Source organism: Tenrec ecaudatus, chromosome 11 (assembly GCF_050624435.1).
Source record: "Tenrec ecaudatus isolate mTenEca1 chromosome 11, mTenEca1.hap1, whole genome shotgun sequence".
In the NCBI taxonomy this organism is placed as follows: Eukaryota; Metazoa; Chordata; class Mammalia; order Afrosoricida; family Tenrecidae; genus Tenrec; species Tenrec ecaudatus.
Window position 1 is genome coordinate 74,632,749 of NC_134540.1, and position 20,666 is coordinate 74,653,414.

The 20,666-nt window shown below is 49.4% G+C and overlaps 1 protein-coding gene and 1 pseudogene across 1 annotated transcript in view; both read right to left on the minus strand.

Annotated features, from left to right (window-relative positions):
* The window catches only part of TBC1D8 (TBC1 domain family member 8), a 133,914-nt gene extending 114,086 nt beyond the window's left edge, over nt 1–19,828 (minus strand). Inside the window, exon 1 of the mRNA XM_075563263.1 lies at nt 19,552–19,828. Within this exon, the coding sequence (XP_075419378.1) occupies nt 19,552–19,678 (127 nt within the window). The 5' untranslated portion in view covers nt 19,679–19,828. The remainder of the gene's footprint in view (nt 1–19,551) is intronic.
* LOC142461824 (U1 spliceosomal RNA) lies at nt 4,117–4,270 on the minus strand (annotated as a pseudogene).
* Nucleotides 19,829–20,666: the final 838 nt, after the last annotated feature.

The window sequence follows — 20,666 nt, forward strand, 5'->3', positions numbered from 1 at the left end:
GTCCAAACAAAACCCCATGGGGATAGTATCTGCAGGCTCTCTCACCAGAAGCTTTACCTGCTGCCTTGTCCCATTCAAGTTCTACCCATCACCCACCTCTCAAGGCCCGAGAGCTCTACCATGGCGTCCTCACCACCTGTAGATCAGTCAACAGGGCGTCTCTGGATGACAGGCCACTTGCAACCAAAAGAAAACAGCGTCCCCTGACAGAGTGACCTTCCCAAGGCACCCCGACTTCCTCGCCCCAGCCAGTCTTCCTACCTGTACCCAAAGTGCTGGACAGGAGTCACCAAAGTCCTCCCAGCCCTTCCCTACCACACCGCAACCCGGCACCCTCGGTCCCGCCCTTCATCTGCAAAGACACGTCTCTTGACTTCTGCGGAGAAATGCACTGTGGACGGCCGCCTGGCAGCTCCATGGCCCTCTGTCGTGTCCTTCTCCACACGTCTTACTAGACGCCTCACAGGAGCTCAAGCTCAAATGCCCAGCTAGCCTCGGAGCCCTCCCTGCTTTGATACATCCATTTCCTCTGCTCGACCTGCTCTTTCCCCAAGCCCTCAACCTGCCAGGTCTCGGCAGAGATCACAGAGAAGCCCTCTGCGACGCTCCGACCTACATTAGCGACCCCCGTGATCCACTGCACTCCCCAGCTATGGTTCCCTATCTCCATGTGCGCCATCACCCGCCACCCCACCTCTGGAGACATAAGCTTTAAGACCACTGCTGAAGGAACTAATCTCTGGGCACGTCCCTTTCTTTGACTACAGGAGCTAAAAGGATTTCAGAACTATCTGAAGTATAGATAGCGCCAAGAAACCCAATAATGTTTTTTGTTATTACTGCTGCTGCTCTTGTTGTTGCTTTATAGGTTGGGAAACTTGAGACCCCAAAAGGAAGGGGTTCTATTCCCAGTGCCACATCTCTTAAGCTGGGGAAGAAAAAAAAATACAAATTTATAACTCTGGAGCTGATTTCCTCACTAGACAGAAAAAAATCCTAGATAAAAACAACAACAACAAACAAACAAAACCCTGCCGGGGAGTAGATTCCAACTCAGGGACCCTTTAGAGGAGAGGGAAGCTCCTTAAAGGTTTCCAGGGCAGTGCGCACTAACAGAAGCCAACTGCCACCTCTCTCCCCAGAGCAGCTGGTTGTGGTTAACTGCCCATCTTGTGGCTAACAGCTGAGTGCTTCATCCGCTGCACAACCAGGGCTCCTAAGTTTCAGGATAGATGTCTTTAGATTTCAAATAAAAATACCTGACTAGATTACATGGATTTCTGAAAATAGTTCTTAAGTGTCTATGAAATCAACACACCCCACACATGCTAGGCATCTTGCAGGCTAAACATAGTTTGCTGAGAAGACACACAGCTGAAGCACAGCCATCTATGAGCCAGTGCTGGGAGAGCCTCGTCTTCCCCACCCTCATCTACTCAGCTAGAGCCGTAAGTCCGAAAAACGCCGAGCTTGCTCAAATGGAAGACCCTCATTTACATTTTACTAAAGTCTCATGTGCCGAGATCAAACCCACTGCTGTCAAGTCTAGTCTGGCTCACAGGGACCCTTGAGAAGAGAGAACAGCTCAGTAGGGATTCGAGGTTGTAAATCTGTATGAGAGCAAGAAGTCTCAGATTTCTCCTGCAGAAAAGCTGGTGTGGTTTGAACTGCCAACTGCAGGGTTGTGACCCCTAGCGCCTTCATTGTTCCTTATGTGCCCACATCTCACTCACTGTCACTGAGGCGATTCTGAGGCACAGTGGCTCTCTAGGGCAGGCGGAACTGCCTCTGTGGGTTTCCAAGCCCATGATTCTTTACAGGAGTAGAAAGCCTCATCTTTCTCTTGCGGAGTAGCTTATGGGTTTGAACTGCTGATCTTGTCATCGGTGCCCATGTAGAAGCATAACATTCTACAACGCTCATTAGAGACTCAACAGTAGTTCCTGCCCCTTCCATATTCCACTTCCCAGTGTCCCAAGAACCCAAACCCATTGCAAGGATGTGAATTCTGGCTCGTGGCAACCTGATGCAACAGAGCAGCAGAGGTGAGCTGCCTCAGAGGGTCTCCAAGGCTGAAATTCGAATCCAAACAGAAGCAGACGGACACATCTCTCTCCTCCAACCCTGGGAACGCTGAGCCACTGCCGGTCCCTGTTCTCCAAATGCAACTCTTTCCACTTCTTCGTGGGTTCTCCTTGGACGGACCTCCAAATCCCCCCAAGCACGTTAATGTTGTTACCACTTCCTGAATTTTTTGTTTGCAGATGACCTGTCAACGGCCCCTCACAGAAGTAGAGGATCTAACTGCTTTTCATTCACCCCGCCCACATGACTAGCCCGTCGCTACGGGATAGATTCTGACTCCTAGCGAGCCTACGGGCAGAGGAGAACTTCCCCCTGGAGTGTACAGACGCTCATGGCCCGTGTGCACGAGTTTCTCCCGGAGATGAGAAGGTGGGGCCCATCTGCCAACCTGTAGGGGAGCGGCCAAGCGTTTAACCAAGACCACCACCAGGGCTCTTTTTTCCGACGATAATGATGCAATACTCTGGTTAAATCACTAGCTGGCATTTTACTTTTTATGCAAGGGGTTCTTCAAACAGTTCGTGGAAAAAGCCAATTAAAATTTAATGGAATTTTCCCATGAACTTTTTGAAGACCACTCCCATTACTAAAAAGGAGCCCCAGCAGTCCATGGTGAAAGTATTTGGCTGCTGCGCTCTGGCTTAGGGTTAGTTTGCGGCTAGATGGCCAAATGCACCAAGAAGGTCGGGATGGTGGGCAAATATGGGACCCATTATGATGCCTTCCTCAGGGAAATGGTGAAGGAAACTGAAATCAGCCAACATGCCACGTACACTTGCTCCTTCTGCAGCTAAACCAAAATGAGGAGACGCGCTTCGGCCCCCGGCACTGCGGTTCCTGCATGAGGACAGTAGCTGGTGGGGCCTGGACCTGCAACACGCCCCTCCCCACCTGCTGTCCCAGAAAGCCGCCACAAGACTGCAGGAACTGAAAGACCAGGAGAAGCTCTACGACCTGAAACCTCTCTGGACTGTCATAAATGGGTCAATTTATGTAACGACAACCAAAAAAAGTATTTGGCTGCTAATCAAAAAGTCAGCAGTTCAAACCCACCAGTCACCCCAACTCAGAACTGACTTATGGTATGGGTTCCACTGGACTTTGTTATTTCCTGCTTACTACTTTTTACCAGAGAGAAAGAGATATGAATGGCAACTAAATACATTTCCTCTTAAGGTTTTCTTAAGTAAAACTACTGCATTTTGTTGGTGGTTTTATTCTGTATATGTGGTTACTAAGAGAGACTAGACACTCAAAAATAGAATAATATACTAATAGCAAACACCAAAAGTTTAATATGAAATGTTTCATGGACATAAGAGTTCATAGTGTAAATACAGAAGATAAGCAATCAACAGAACACCACTTATCCACCACCTGTCACTAAAAATAGGGGTCAAAATGACCAGTGCCTAATGGCCACTCCCTTTCTGAATATAATCCCCTCCATCCCCTGTGAAATAATGTTCTCAATTATATTTAGATATTCCCTTTTCTTTTCTTTATAGGTTTAGTGTATATGTGAGTGTATTAGTCAATATATTGCTTAGTTTTTATAACTTTATACAAAACAAATCATACTTCATGTATTTCCCGTGTTTTTTTTTCTCGACACTGAATCAAGGCCATGCATGTAGCTGTAAGTTATTTATGGCGATTCAGTCTCCCTTTCACTGGTGCGGAACAATCCATTGAATGATTATACCTTTGTGTATTTATTAATCCACTCTTCAGTGGATATTCGGATTTCTTGGTTTTTACTTTATTCTGATGGTGATGGTTCTGTGCCATCTTGGCTGGGCCATGACTTTCTTTATTTTTAATCATTTTATTAGGGGCTCGTACAACTCATCACAATCCATCCATCCATTGTGTCAAGCACATTTGTACATTTGTTGCCATCATCATTCTCAAAACATTTGCTTTCTACTTGAACCCTTGGTATCAGCTCCTCATTTTTCCCTCCCTCCCTGCAACCCCCTCCTTCATGAACCCTTGATAATTTATATATGATTATTATTTTATCATATCTTCGAACACAGTCCCCCACTACCACAAATTATGCAGTCGAGTTTCCCACATTTGGGGAAATCGCAGGGGTCAGCACATCAGGAGTGCAATGGAGAAACCTCACCCTGAGAAAACCACCTTCGGGATCATGGCGTCTCCTCTGCCAGCTAAGTATTATTTTATCATCTCTTATACTGTTCAATGTCTCCCTTCACCCATTTTCTTGTTATCCTTACCCCAGGGAGAAGGTTATATGTAGATCCTTGTGATCAGTTCCCCCTTTCTACCTCATCCTTCTTCTACCCTCCCAGTATCTGGGCCATGATTTTCAGTGGTGTGGCAGCTACGATGTAGTCATCCCCCATGATGAGATCTGATATCATGTCAGCACCTGCACGATGAAACCTGCAATGAGTGATCAGTTGATTGAAAGGGTGTGCCCTGTTTCCAATATTTGAGTATGTCAGTGTGCTGGCAATGTTTGCTAGCTTTTTGCGGGAAGTGAACTGTGAGTCTGGTTCATTATCTGACTTCTGGTTCTCTAGTTTGGGGCCAGTAGCCTGCCATATTGCCTGCCAATCCTAGGAGTTGTTAGTAGCCTGCTGTCTTACCTGCCAACCTTGGATTTAATTGATTAAAGTTAAACAAATAAGGGAAAAGAGTCTGTACTGGAAATACTATTAGATCTACTGTCTTTATTTTAAAATACGTTCCCTTCTTTATCCAACTCTGCTGGAATGTGGAGTAAAGATGATAACACCCTTATCCCATCGCTGCTAATAAATGAAGTATCTAAAAGTTACAAGCTTCTCCATCATTTTTAGTAATTTCAAAGTCGTGTCAGTGATCTTCAAAGGGTTACCTTCTAGTACGCACATCCTGTTCCTATCACTCACGCACATCCTGTTCCTATCACTCACGCACATGTGCGCCTCCTTCATGACCTGGGAGAAACCCTCAAGAGCTTGGCAGCTAATGGAAAGGTCAGCTGTTTGAACCCACTGGCCACTGTATGGAGTAGTCCTCTTCTGTCCTAAAAGTCCCTACGAGTCAGCAGGAATGGATTTGTGCTTTTGTTGGTTTGCTTTAATTATATCCTGGAGGGTGGAGGGGTGGGATCTGGGAAGCACACAATGAATTTGGGAGGGGGAAGGAGCATTAGAGCGGATTGCAATGATGTATATACAACTGTTTTTTTTTAAGCAGTTTAACTATGGAAGTGTGTAATATGTGACTATGTCAAGAAAACTACTTAAAAAAAAACACACAAAAAAACAAATTTGTCCAGTGGTTACCATGGGAGAAGAAGGAAGAGTTTTTGCTTAGGGGTATTGAGTTTTATGTTAATGGTGGTGGAATAATTTGGAAAAGGATATCAATAACTGTTGTATAACACAATCGAGTATAATCAATGGCAGCAGATTATACCCATAGAAGTTGTTGAACTGGAGAGTGTTTTATTGCGTATAGTTTTGCCCCAATTAAAGAAAAAATAATAATTACATGAATATCAATGAGTACAAGGAAGAAGAAAATGTTCTAAAATTGATTGTGGTAATAATGGTATAACTCTTGATATGATTGAATTACTGAATGGTATGACATGTGAAGTATCAATGAAACTGTGAAATAGATGATGTAAGAAATGAAAATGTACAAATGTGCTTGACACAATAGATGAATGTATGGATTGTGATGAGCTGTATGAGCCCCCAATAAAATGATTAAAATATAAAAATAATAATCTATAACTTATCAAGGGTTTGTGAGGGAGGGAGGGTAGAGAAATGGGGAGCTGATATAAGGGGCTCAAGTGGGAAGAGAATGCTTTGAAAATGATGATAGCCATCCCCTCACAGAAGGGTCGTGAGGAGGAGACGAGCCAGTCAGGGTGAAGTGTAGCAATGATGAAAAATACAACTTTCCTCTGGTTCCTAAATGCTTCCTCCCCCGCTCCACCACCCCCACTATCATGATCCCAAGTCTGCCTTACAAATCCGGCTAGACCAGAGGATTTGTACACTGGTACAGATAGGAACTGGAAACATAGGGAATCCAAGGCGGATGATCCCTTCAGGACCAGTGGTGTGAGTGGAGATACCGGGAGGGTCGAGGGAAGGTGGGTTAGAAAGGGGGAACCGATCACATATATAACCTGTATGGACAACAGAAAAGTGGGTGAAGGGAGACGTCCAACAGTCTAAGATATGACAAAATAATAATAATTTATAAATTAGCATGGGTTCATGAGGGAGAGGGGAATGGGGAGAGAGGGGGGGAAAAGAGGAGCTGATACCAAGGGCTCAAGTAGAAAGCAAATGTTTTTAGAATGGTGATGGCAATAAATGTACAAATGTGCTTGACACAATGGATGGATGCATGGGTTTGGAAAAAATATTTAAGAGCCCACATAAAAGGATTTAATAATAAATAAATATAAAAATAATAAAGACCTAAATTTAAAAATATATGCACTGGAGTGACACATGGAATGCTGGTGGCACACTGGGTTAGGCATTTGACTGCTGACCACGAGGCTCATGGTTGGAGCAAACCGGCAGCTCCGTGGGAGAAAGATGAGGCCGTCGCTTTCCTGACAGCCTTGGAAGCACAATGGCAGTTCTGTTCCGTCCTATGGGTCTCTGAGTCCCATGGACACATGGCAGGGACATTGGCCTGGTGGTTTGGGGTTGATACGGCGAGTGCCTTGTTTGATGGTCTAATCATAAATGTATTGCCCTCAGTATGTTCTCATGAAATGCAACCGTTGGAAACGCCAAAGCTTTTACTAATGGCTTAAAAACCAAATTCACTGCCGTTGAGTCAGTTCACAATGACCCTACATAAGATTTCTGCACATCTTTACAGGAGCAGACTACTGCTTCACCTTTCGCCCAGGGAGTGGCTGGTGGGTTTAAAGCACCCACTTGAAGTTAGAAGCCCAACACATACCCCATAGAGTTCCGTGAGTCCCTTGGAAAATGTGTCATTTTAGCCTAGTTAATGGTTGCTGTTGTCAGGTGCCAGCAAGTGGGCTCTGCCCTTGAGACCCTGTGCACAACAGCCGGAAACACTGCCCGGGCCACACCGTCCTCACAACTCTTCCTGTGCCTGCGCCCATTGTACTACTAATTCTTCAAACTGATGCTCATGAATTGAAAATATCCAAAAATCAAACTCACTGCCATCAAGTTGACTCCAATGCATACTGACCCTACAAACTGAGCAGAACTCCTTCCCAGGGTTTCTAAGACTCTGACGCTTCATGGGAGCAGACAATTCATCTTTCTTCTATGGAGTGCCTGGTGGGTTGGAACGGATGACTTTCTGGTGAGCAACTCAATTCACAGCCCACCATGCCACCGGGGCTCCACCCTGAATGGCAAAGATACCAAGAGAGAGCACACGACTTCCTATATTGGTGGTTTCTTCCTGGTTGTGCCTTTGGAAAAGAAGACCTGGGCATAAGACACTTGAGCCAGCCTTTGGAAGTCTACACAATATAATCCAGCTAGCAGCATGGGACTAAAGCAATACATAAGACAGGCAACTGCGTATGGCATTCACCAGTTTCTGCCCTCCCTGACAGACTCTCTGGTTCCTGAGATGAGACCACAAAGCTGGGGGATACCCTGGGCATCTACCAGTACACAGTTCAGGACAAAAGCCCCTCAGAGTGGGTGTCTCATGTCCACTTTTCAGCCAGCAGCAGCAAGCCCATCACTGTCTCCTGTGGCTGTGACAAATTGGCCCAGCTACAGAGCCTGGCTAACTGCAAGCTGAAGACCAACCAGCTCAGCCACAGAGACTAGCCGGCCATGGTGACTGTCTCTCTGTCTCTCTGGATGGAGCCCTCTGTGTTTCCAGAGGCAAGGTTGGACCCCCCTCGAAGAGAAGCAGCTCTCCACCCTAGACACCAACACCCTGTGCTTCGGTCTCAACCACTACTGGCTGTGTCACCAAGGGCCTCCGCATTAAGATCTGGGGCTTAGAAGGCAAGGTCATCGCAGATGAACGAAAACAAGAAGTTACCAGACCAGCAGCAAGACCAAGCTACCCAGGGCACCTGCCTGGCAAGGTCTGCCGATGGCCAGACTATGTGTCAGCGGCACAGATAACCTGGTATAAGTGTGGCAGATGACCACTGGCACTTGATGACAGAGCAAGCCTTGTGGTCCCAATTGAATCGCTGGGTGTCAATGTCACCTCTGTCACCCTGCTCCGCAGAAACAGGGACTAGGATGGGCTTTGTTCCAAAGACAGTAAGTGGACACGTTCATTCTGTTCAGAGTGTTAGCAGAGCGCCCACACTCACAGGGTAACAAGGAGAGATTTCTCTTCTTAATCGGACTTGGTCCACGATCCCATGTGCCAAGTCCTTTTATTTTTTCTTCTGAGAAGCCCCCTCTTGTTCTTCGATTTTTATTTTTAATGTCATTCTTTTTCTTTTGGGGGAGTCCTAGTTGTTATGCATTTGGCTAAAATCTTCAGGGTTAGCAGTTTGAAACCACCAGCTGCTCCTAGGAGAAAGAGGGAGCTCTCTTCTCCCATAAAGAGTTACAGTCTCAGAAACCCACAAGGGCTGTTCTACCCTGCCCTACACAGTTGCTAGGAGTCCACATCTACTCAATGGAGGTTGGGTTTTCTCATTTTCAAACCAATTTGGCATATGTACGCCCTTAATGTATATTGTTTGTTTTCATTCTAATAACCCTGCCAGTATGTTTCCTTATTGCTCTTGTACTAAGGGGAAGTAAAACTGAGGGTGCCGCATTCCATGGAAGACTGCCAAGGAGACAGATGGACACGGTGGCTGCAGCAATGCATTCAGCAGAACAATGGTGAGGAGGCACAGGGGCAGGCAGTGTTGTGCTCTGTGGGACTGAGGGTCAAGACGGGTCCGAACCAAGTAGCTTGGGTGTGGCTACGGTGCTGAAAGTGATGGCACTTGGTCTTTTGAGTACCAGCCGGAATAACCCATGGTGGCCAGGTTCCAGGGGAGCTTCCAGAAGAGGACAAACTGGGAAGAGAAGCCAAGCATTTGAATTCTACATGTTTGCCAGTGAAACCCCTAAGAATCACAACAAAATACTGTCCAATCTAGGGGTAGAAGATGAGCCTCGAGATGTAGTCAAGAAATACGGCCCCTCAAGCCGTAATCCCTTCTGGGATGCATCACCACTCTGAACTCTACGCCGCTGGCTCTAGCGCCGTTTGGGAGGGAGTTCTCTGCGATCCTAATGAATGTGATTAAGATGGGGTTCAGTCCTGACTTTTTTGACCCCCATTTCCTTGGGGGTTATGGTCCACTAAAAGATAAAAACCACACCTCCACCAAAGCCACTCCTGTGTGCATGAGTCGTCCGGGACACAGAGAGAAATCCCAGGACCACCGGAAGAATACATTCAAACTTGTTGTCCGAAGAGGCTGTGGGATGGAGACAGTGGGACAGAACAAAGGAGCTAGACAGCGGCCAGGGCTGAGGCAAGGGGACCGTGACACGGAGCAGAGGAGCAGCATGGAGATGATGGGCTGTGGGGCAGCATGAAGGGCAGGCTTCCTGGTTCGTGCAGGTGGAGGCCAAGGGACCATGTGACTGAGAGGCTGAGGGCCAGCGAGAGACTGGTTGCGGCCGGCCGAGGAGAATGTTGCCATGGGCCAATGAGTTTGGTCCTCCTATGTGCTGGTCCTGACATGCGGTCACTGTTCACACCTCTCGTAAGCCTCCTTCTTCATTGAGTATCGTCTGGGCGTCTTGCACCCCCTGCAAGGAATCACCAAACTCTGCAGAACACTCGAATATGGTCTGAGGAACAGATGGTATCAGCATGAAGAAGGACAGAGTGGAGACCCATGTCTGCCCCCTGCCCCGTGCCAGCAGGGAAGCCAGAGGTCAGCTGCGGTCTACCTCCACCTCCCCTCCCCATGCTGGTCCCTGCAGCCCCCTAGGTTGGAAGGCACTCATCCGTGGGCCCAACACTGGACTTGAGCAGCCCGACGATCCGGATGAGGGTGCAGGGTTAGACCACCTCTCATTCTGTGTGCACGGGGGCAACCATGAGTTCAAACTGACTCACTGCAGCTGACAACACCAACGGAACTGGGATTCGGAGAAGTGATATAAACGAGCCCAAGGCCTCTCAGGCCAGATTCTTAACCCGTAGACTTATCTGGCTGCCCAGCTCATCATTTCTCTCCACATCAGACTTCCTTCCTCCATCTTAAATGCTTAGGGACCGGATAGCCCCTACAGAAGCAAAAGTAGGTAGGTATTCTGAAAAGGAAAACATCGGTATTCTAGTCAAATGATAACTCTTTGAATGAACAGCATGTTTGGGAAAAGACTAGCAAGAGGATATAGAAATGCATGTAGGAAAACATGGGTGGAAACCCCTTCCCAGGGGCACACTGCAGTGGTGTTATTCTTTCCTGAAAGCCAAGTGGATCACGTGACGGTGCAAGTGCTCGGGGACAGGGAGGAAGGGAAGGGCTGGGGGGCCAGGGATGCAGACTGTCCTTCCCATCCCCTGCTTCCCAAACGCTAACTTCTATCCTTTGTTCTCCAGAAGCAGAGTGAACTTTTATAAGCAAATATTCCCACGGGCTCGAGACTCTATCCAAGTGAGCACAGCATAGCTTGACTTCCTTTCCCGGGGAAGTAAAACCACTTCTGTCAGCAGAGTTTTGGAAACGCCTTATAATGCTGAATTCGACAGCCTCCAGTTCTCACGGAGAAGGTGGCAGCCTCCAGGGCTGCACAGAGCTCCGGAGCTCCTTCTGGGATGGATTCCACACGCGACCACCCTCCCAAAAAGCCCCTCACTGTCATCAAGTTGATCCTGACTCAGAGACCCTACAGGACAGAGAACTGATCTGTGAGTTTGCAAGACTGTAACTCTTTATGGGAATAGAAAGCCTCATCTTTCTTCCAAGGAGAGGCTGGTGGTTTCGAACTGCTGACCTCCAGGTTAGCAGCCCAGCTTGTCACCACCACACCACCAGTGCTCCTAGAGGGATCCCGGGGGTAGTTATGGCACCCATGTCTGGGCCAGCCCTTCCTCACCAGAGCTATCAAAAAAGGCATGAAGAGGGGCCTCTGTTTCCCAACTCCCCTCACTCCACTCCCCGCTCACCTGCCCCTCCACAGCATCCAGGTAAAGAGAAAGCCTAGAAACGTGAAGGACGTTCTGTACCACGTGATCGCCTCCACCCCGCCGATAAAGCAGGGCCTCGCAGGAAACCCAGCTTTCCCATCATCCACGCAAGAACTCATTCCCCTATTCATTTGACAAAGGTTTACAGAGTACGTCATAAAAGCCAGGCAGAATCGAAAGTCAAGCACTTGCTCTTCCAGGACAGGCATTCGAGTAGAAGAAAAAGAATGAGCAAAATGCATTGAGGAAATGATATCATGTATTAGAAAGCAAGAAGGCATTGAGGTAGGAACGTGCCACCAAGAAAGCAAAGCGGAGACAGCAGTGTGTCCCACGGCCCAATGGTCCCTGCCCTTTGTAGCCCCTCGATCCAGGGGAAGATTGATGCCAAGACACATGGAGATGTGTCTCCGAGGAACGCCGAGCCTACAGGTGCTGAAAGGAGACAAGGACCTTTCCCCAGAGCCAGCAGAGAGCTTTCTCCTCGAGCCACCACTCCGCATTTGGGTTTCTAGCCTCTTCCACAGGGGAAGAATAATTTTCTGTTTGTCAAAGTCATCCCCCACCCACTTGTGTGACAGCAGCACTAGACCACTAAGACAGCATTTGCTCCCAGACGTGGGGAGCTGCCCTGACAGACGCCTGAAATGTGCAAACGGCTATGGAATTGGGTAACGAGGAAAGGTTAGAAGAGCCTCTCGTCTTCTACCTGAAAGCAAACGTCTAGATCACCTTGAAGAGACTGCTGGTGAAGTGACAGGTGTCCAAGGTAATTCTGATGAAGACACCAAGGGAAGTGGGGAAAGCTGTCACCCGGGAGGTGGTAAAGAAATGGCAGCAGCTGAACCAGGACGGTGCAAGCCAGCACAAGACTCCCCCCATGACGTGAGGGAGCTGACTGGCTTCAGGCAGGAGGCTTACTGGTGGGCTGGGGTGCCTCTGGTCACTTACTGGAAGAGCTCAAGTGCACTGGACACAGAGGCCAGGCTGACCTCATCTAGAGACCAAGCAACTGGGAAGCAGAAGCTGAAGAAACTAGGAAGTGGGGAGAGGGGCTGCTTTGCCTCAAAAGGTAGGACTATGACCCCTGGGCTTCAGGGGGTACCGCCGTGGTCTCTGATTTCCTAGATTTCCACTTGGTCCCAGAGTAGGGGGTTGCCATTAAGGTGGGGCTGCTGTTAAAGTGGGGCTACCCCTCAAAGCTGAGAATAAGGGGCTACCAGGCCAAAAGGGCTGTATCTAAGAAGCTGGGGTCACCACTCAGACTAGAGGAGAATGGAGTGCGAAGAAGCACTGGTGTAGAGCACTGCAGAGTGGGCTGCAAACTGTCAAGTCAGCAGTTCAAAACCACCAGCCTCCTCAGCCAGAGAAGAGCGAGCTCTTCTGCCCCCACAAAGATTTACACACCTGGAGGCCCAAAGGGTGGTCTCATAGGGTCACCGTAACTCGAAATTGACTCGGTGGCAGGGATTAAAGTAGAACTCTGTTGGCACAGGGGGTTACGTTTGGGCTGCTAACCACAAGGCCTGCAGTTCAGACCCACCAGCTATTCCGATAGAAAGAGGAAACTATCTTTCCATAAAGATTTATCACCTCAGAAATCCTCTATAGGGTGGTTATGAGTTAGAGTTGACTTGATTGTAGTGGATTGGTTTGTTTGGGGTCTGAAGCAGAGGACACAGAATTGCCATTCCAATGGGCCTGGAAGGTGAAGCTGAAGCCCAGGGACCAGGGGCCTCCACCCAGAACCCTAATAGCATGGCCAACACTCAGAGGCGGGCCGCTGTTTAGACAGTCTCGGAAACTAGGCTTGGAGAGCCAATGTAAATTATTCTGCTGTGTTTTTACTTGCTTGGTGCTAGTTATCCCTTCTTTCCCTCCAACTGCTGGCATAGTGGTTACACATTGGGCTGCTAACCGCAAGGCCAGCAGTTCAAAACCACCAGTCGCTCCTTAGGAGAAAGATGGGGATTTTTACTCCCACTTCTCTAAGGAGTTACAGTTTCAGAAACTAACAGCACAGTTCTACCCTGCCCTCAAGGGTCACTATGAGTTGGCATCAACTTGATGGCAGGGAGTCGGGTTTGGTTTTGAGCATTTTGGGTAGTGGAAATGTCTACTTTGTGCCTGTCCCACGATGATCCTTCAGAAGCACACAATTTGTATTCTGGATATCGAATTGAAGAGGAATTGTCCCCAGCTTGGTGTTTGGACTTGGAAGATTAGGGGGATGATATGATGGGGTGGAGGTGTTTTGTATGTGGCAAGGACATGGTTTTGAGGGGCGGTGGGGAGGGGAGGGGATGGGGTGTCTTGGATGGAATTATATCCCTCCAAAATATGTATCAACTTGGCTAGTCCCTGATTCTCAGTAGTTTGGCAGTTATGTAATGATATAATGTGTCAGTTATGTGATCATCCCCTATGATGTAATCTAATGTGATTACCAGTTAGAGGACACTGGTGGGAGAAACTAAAAAAAAAAAAAAAAACTCAAAACAAACAAAAAAACACTCACTGCCATTGAGTCAGTTCCAACTCATAATGACCCTACAGGACAGGGTAGAACTGCCCCTGTGGGTTTCCAAGACTGTAACTCATTACAGGAGTAGAAAGCCTCCTCTTTCTCCCATGCAGTAGCTGGTGGTTTCAAACTGCTGACTTTGTGGTTAACAGCCCAATGCATAGCCACTATGCCTCCTCACAGCTGCCTGAATCCTGCCACACACCTGATCCAATGGGAGCTTTTCTGAGGTCGCAGCCAACACCTTTCATCTCACAACCGTAAAAGAAGAAGCGAGCAGCGATCAGAGACCTACCACCAACAAGAAAGAAGTGCAGGGAGTGAAGTGTGTCTCACTGACCTGGGGCCCTACCCTGAAGTTCCTGGATCCAGGGGAGGATGGATGCAGAGTTAAGAAAATAGAAAGCTGGAGAGAAGTGTGTGTGTGGAGGAGGACAAATCATAATCCTCAATGAAAGCAAGTTTACGTTTCTGGGGGTAAGCCATTTTTAAACATGTCAAATTGTTTCGACATGGAACACTCAAACGCACTGCCAGCAAGTCTATTCCAACGCGTAGCCACCTTACAGGGCAGAGTAGAACTGCCTCTGGGTTTCTGAGATTGTAAATCTTTACGGGAACAGTCAGCCTCAACTTCCTCCCACAGATCAACTGGCAAGGTTAAGCAGCCGACCTTGTGGTCGGTAGCCTACCACACAGCCCACTGAGCAACCAAGCCTATTTTAACATGGAGACATCATGGAGTTAGGCCCTACTATCTAATAACAGAAGGAGCCCTGATGGCATAGTAGGTTACTCATTGGGCTGTTAACTGCAGGGTTAGCAGTTTGAAACCACCAGCTGATCCCTGGGAGAAAGATGAGACTTTTTATTCCAGTAAAGAGTTACAGTCTTGAGAAACCTACAGCAGCAGTTCTACTCTGTCCTACGGAGTCACTATGAGTCCAAGTTGAATCAATGGCAGCAAGTTTGGTTTGATTTTATTTAATAACAACAGGAGCTCTGGTGGGACTGCCTGGATTGCTAACCACAGGTTGATGGTTCAAATCCACCCGCTGCTCCTTGGGAGAAAGATGAGGCTGTCTGCCCCGGTAAAGATTTACAGCATCAGAAACTCTGTATAGGGCCACTAGGGGTCAGAATCAAGATGATGGCAGTGGATTTAGTGTGGGTTTTTCCCCCACATCGACTAACAAATTCAGTATCACAACAAAGAAAACTTTTTAATTACAAAGAACTTTTTTATTACAGCTCCCTCACATCTTAGTCCCGAGGTCTCTTACTCTCTTTGCTGCCTTCCACTCCAAACACCTAGGCCAGACAGAATGGGCACCACTCTGTCGCAATCAGCTGCTCTAAGTTGCTTCCAACTCCTACAGTGTGTGCAGCCCACTGTGATGCACCAGATTCCCCACCCCGAGTACTGTTTTTCCTTTTGTGGTTATGAAAATGCACCTGCAGTCTCAACATGTACAGTGTAGAGACCCGATTACATTATTCACGCTGTGCATTCACACCCTCCTGTTCTAGTGGCTCCTCTCTCATGAACATAAACTCACTGTCCTCCAAGGATCCTAGCTAACCCCACTTTGGTCCCATAGACAAGGGGGCTTCAAAAGGTCCATGAGAAAATTCCGTTCTCTTTGAAATCTACTTTTCCCTGAGCTTTTTGAAGCTCCCTCATCGAGAGATGAAAGACCATAATGCCTAGCACAGCCACGTTTTGTTAGTCCAGCCAGGCTACTATCCAGTTAAGTTTAGAGATGATCTCAGGAGTTCAACCACCTTCCTGAGTCTACAAAGTCTGGATCCCACAAGGATTTAAAATTCTGTGCTGCGTGTCTCCGCATTTGATCGAGATCCTTCTATGGAATCTTTGATCAGGCTGTTCAGTAATGGTAGCTGGACACCATCCGGTTCGTCTAGACTCATCGCAAAAGAGGCCATTGCTTGTGAAGACAATTAGCCACTCACTCCAAATTCTCCTCCTAATCCTGCCTCTCGTTCATCTGCTGTTTTCCACGTGAATACAGACCAATGTTGTGCCTTGGTTGACCACTTTCGGGCTTTTAAGACCCGAGTCACTGAATGAGAAACTAGGAAGTCAAAGGGAAGCACTATTGGAAAGTAGGTCCATGAACTGGGATGTCCCATGAGACCATGACTTTAAACCACAAGACCAAGGAACCAAATCCCATGAGGTGCTTCTTTGTAGTTCAGGTGTGTTAAAAAAAAATCTCATTGTTGTACATCAACCTTTCCCGATTCCACTTTTATAGGTGTGTAACCTATTGATACCACTGCTAATCGCCATCAGCTGTGCAGCCTGTCCTGAAATCAATGTGAGTTTTCCATGCCTGTTACCCCCTTTCCTGTTCCTCCCTCCGACCCCTGGTAACTAGTACACTTTGGGCCTGCCTACCTTTTTCTTTTCTTTTTTTATGTCAGTCAGGTCACACAATATTTGTCCCTTGGTGGTTGATGCATTTCGCTCAGCACAAGACCTTCAAGCTCCGTCCATAACTGTATCATGGGAGCAGAGTTTTTTTGGTGGCTGAGTAGTATTCCATTGTATGTGTGTATCAAGGGTTTCTTCACTGGCTGATTTTCAGCAGTAGACTGCCAAGCCTTTCTTCCTCTTGCGTGGAAGTTCCGCTGAAATCTGTGGAGCATCATAGCAACACACAAGCCTCCACCGACAAACTCTGGGGACTGAACTGATGGTGTCTGAGCAAGGACTCGAGCCTGAGCCTCTCACATGGAAGGCAAGAATTCTATCACAAACTCAGCCTGCTGTGGCTACTACTTGAGCCCCTCTATCTTCATATGTAAACCCACTCAGGCCTTCAACCCTTCAAATAAATGGCTAGAGTCGTCCAAATTAGGACTCGGTGTTTTCTGACGACCACAGTCAGCATGCAGTGCTCTGTGTGTCATCTTACTGGTCTCGGGTTTACAACACTCCTAAGCGGCGCCCACTAAGACTAGCCTGGCGGCAGCTGTGGCAACTCAATATGACTCAATCTGCACAGCAAGGCTCTTTCCTTCCCAACTAAGTGCCCCAAGGTGAAGTGCTTGGCTTCAGAGGTCTCACCCTTTCTCAGTCAGCACGAGGTCTGAAATAAGCACATTCTCTTCCCTTTTGTGTGTGTGGTTTTTGCATTTGGGACTACTCTCAGTGCCTTTAAGCCTAAGCCCAAATCAAGGTAAATACCAAGTAAGGCCAAAGCCCCAGGCAGGTGCAGAAATGTGAGGGAGGCCTGTGTGATTTTGAAATTTCACAGGAAGAAAGCGCCCCGAGGTCCCCACAGATGAAAGTGGACAACACAGAAACTCTCCAGAAGGCAAGCTGCCCAATCGTCCACCAGGCTTAGTGACCGCAGCTCCTTGTCTGGACCCATCTACTCTGCTCGATGACGAATAACCTGAAGACCAGAGGGGCTTACCCACAGGTCTCTGGGAACTCTTTCCTAGAGCATTACTCACCCCGTGTGCAATCAGCTACAAGAACGAATGACAGTCTTGTCTTCATTGTCTACGAAAGGTATCGTGCTTAAAGCACCCTGCTTGAAAGAGCACTGCCATCGAAGACCCAGAGAACAAATCCCCTCCTCTGGCCTCTTTGCTGCTGATGTGGTTCGAGCCATTCCATCAACCTCCATTTCCTGAGGGCTTGGGGGTAAATCACCATGCTCAGAGGCTCGTCAAGGCCCCTCCTAGACTCCTCACTTCCACACTAACCGCTGCAGGCAGCTCACAGAAACTTACAAGGAGCATGCAGCACGCCCCCTGCTGCCCAGCTGGCCCTCACTATCACCAGACCACTGCTGGCCATTACCATAGGGTCTCCCAAATACCCAACACCTCCTTCCGTCCGGAAGTCACATCAGCTGTGACCTCTTTCTGGAGTCTACCCTCCTCTATCTAGCCAGGGTATGTATAAACAGTCTCAGAACCCACAAGGACAGTTCTGTCCTGTCCTAGAAGGTCACTATGAGTCAGAATCGGCTCGATGGCAGCGAGTTTGTCTTGTTGAGTGTACATGCACGTGAGAGCCGGACTTGGGGCGTTTGCATTATGGTGCTGGTGAAGACAAAGAAAGATGTCTTGGACTACCAGAAGAACAAACATATCTGTCTTGGAAGGAGTCGGCCTGTTCTTAGAAGTGAAGATGGTAAGATTTTGTCTCACGTACTTTGGCCAGGTTTCAGGAAGAACTAGTCCCTGGATAAGAACACTGAGCTTGGTAGAGAGTCAGTGGAAAAGAGGAAGACCCCTCGGTGGGTGACATGGACTGATAGAGGCGGCAACTTTGGTTTCAACCATGGCAATGGCCGGGAGGCTGGCCCGGGAGCAGGAGGCGTACATTCTCCCGTACACGGGATAGCTAAAACTCGAATCAAGTCTGCAGCACTTAACAATCACCAGCTTTCTTACTCCAAGACTCAAGGGGGTTCGAAAGTTCACGCGGGAAAAAAGTAGAATTAAAAAATAATGGAATTTTCCCACAATTTTTTTTAAAACCTCCTGGTATAAACTAAGCTTCATTTCCCTTGCACTTGATTTCACCAACACCTCGCTGGGCCCAGAACCCAAGTGAGATCCCTTGGTCTTTCCAGAGTTCCATCCTTTGTGTAAGGGGGTAGGTAGTGGGAAGACTTGCTCCAAACACGCTGCCATCAAGTCAACGCCGATGACCCCCTGTGGGTTTCTGAGATGCTGTTTACAGGAGTGGAAGGCCCCGTCTTTCACCGAGGAGCTGCTGGTTTCCATACTGCCGACCAAGTGGATAGAAACCACTATGCCACCAGGGAGCCTCAGTGGAGCCCAATATATATAAACTCTATATAGGTCTCCTAAATAAAACTGCAAAGGGCTCAGTAAGGGTTCCTTCAGTGACCTGCTTCAACAGGTGTACCAGCTCCTGCAAGCTGGCTTCAATTCTCCAAAAAGTTAATTTTCCAAGTGCTTTTTATGACAACTTTTTAAAGCTTTGTTTTTCATAAACTTTACAAGCAAGAGTTTTGTTTTGTTTCCTTCACTTAATTCCTTGGAAAAAAACAAAGGGGGTGGGAGTGTGTGTGTGTGTGTGTGTGTGTGTGTGTGTGTGTGTGACAGCTGACTGGCTCAATTTTGACACGACCGTCAAGAGCTCTGGGCTTTGCAGTGCCTCAGTTTCTCTTCGGGCTACAGGAGGCAGTCCCAGCAGACCCCGCCCACACGCCCTCAAAACTCCCAGGTTACCCGGTCTCCCAAGGTGCGCTGTGCCGTTGGATGGCCGCCTGTCCCCAGCCGCTTCAGAGCTTGGACTCTAGGTGAGTCCTGATGGCCAAGTCAGAGCTGGCCTGAGGCGCACCCCGCTGGCACCTGGCACCTGTCGACGGTCCTTGCTGCTAGTGAGCGTCCCGGAGCGCCCCGGGGCGCCCCACGGGCCCTAGCTCTCCGGGACACGCTGGAGCGGTTTCTCTCATCGGCTTCCCGAGCGAAATCTGGCCTCCAGGAGCTCACCAGGCCAAGCAGCCAAGGCACCTGTCTTGCCCAGGAAAACGCTGGAGCCCGCAAGTCCCTTTGGCCACAACCTGGACTGGGGCTTGCAAGACATTCACGAAAAAAAGGCAAACAAGCCCGAGTCCCGCCTGCTCTCGCCCGGCGTTTCCCAAGAAATCGCCACCTGCGACGCAACCCCGGGGGTTGGGGCCGCCGGCGGCGGCGGGTGGGGAGGCCCCGGGAGCCCCGGCCCCGATCCGGCCGCCCCCGCCGCGGCGCGCGCCCCTTACCCGTGAGGCGGCCGCCCCCCTCGCCGTGCCCGCGGCGCCGCTGCAGGATGAAGTAGCAGCTGCTCTTGTGGGTCACCCAGAGCTTCAGGGCGTTCTTCAGCAGCACCTCCTCGGGCTTCAGCCACATCGCTGCGGTCCGGCCGCAGCCCGCGCCGCGCCGCGCCGCGCCCGCCGGCCCCGGGTCACATCGCCCCGGCCACCGGCCGCGCCGGGCCGAGCCCGCTGGAGGACGCAACGACGGCGGCGCGCGGGGACAACACCCGGAGCCCGAGCCCTGCCTCTCGGACAGTGGCGGCGGCTCGCGGAGCGCAGCGGGCGCAGCGCGGCCCCGCCCCCTCCACGCGGCCCCGCCCCGCGCGAGGCCCCGCCCCCAGCCCCGCCCCCGCCCGCCCGCCCGCCGGCCCCGCAGCCGCTCCCGCCCCGGTTTCCGCGTCCCGACCGCTCGGGCGCACAGTTCCGGAATGGAGGGAGGAAGTCCAGCGCCCGCTGCCAGGCCCGCTCCTCCCCTCCCGGCCTCCCGCACCCTGCGCGCCGCGGCCGCGCCGGCCAGGACGGGGGACGGGGTGCCTGGGGAGCCCGCGGCGCTTCTCCTTGCTCCGCCCCACCCGTTGTCTCCGGCACCTCATCCTGAGATGGAGGGGGCGCATCCATTTCTCACAACTGCCTAGTTGCCCCGCATAGGGGGTTTTAGCTTCGTATTGTGATTTTTGGTTATTTGGAGGGTGGTCGGGGGCAAAATGCACCCCAGAATAATCAGGTACATCTGGGATAACATAGCATTTACCAAAACAACAACAAAAATAATTGAAAGATTCACGGCTCAAATTATTTAAAACTATTTGTGTGTGTGTATGAAGGCTTAGTACATGGTTTTGATGCTCTCACAAGACCTATCGACTGAATAGCTGAAGCAGCCACGGTTTTGTGGGTCCAGACCCCACACTGTAGAACCACTTGAGCGTACAAACTCACAGCCACCCAGTCGATTCCAGTTACCAGTGGGTCCTATAGGGCATTGGTCTGTGGGTTTCCGAAAGGAACCCTTGGCAGGAGTAGGTCTCATCTCTCTCCCAACAACTGACCAATGATTTTGAGTTGCTGGCCTTGCGGTGAGC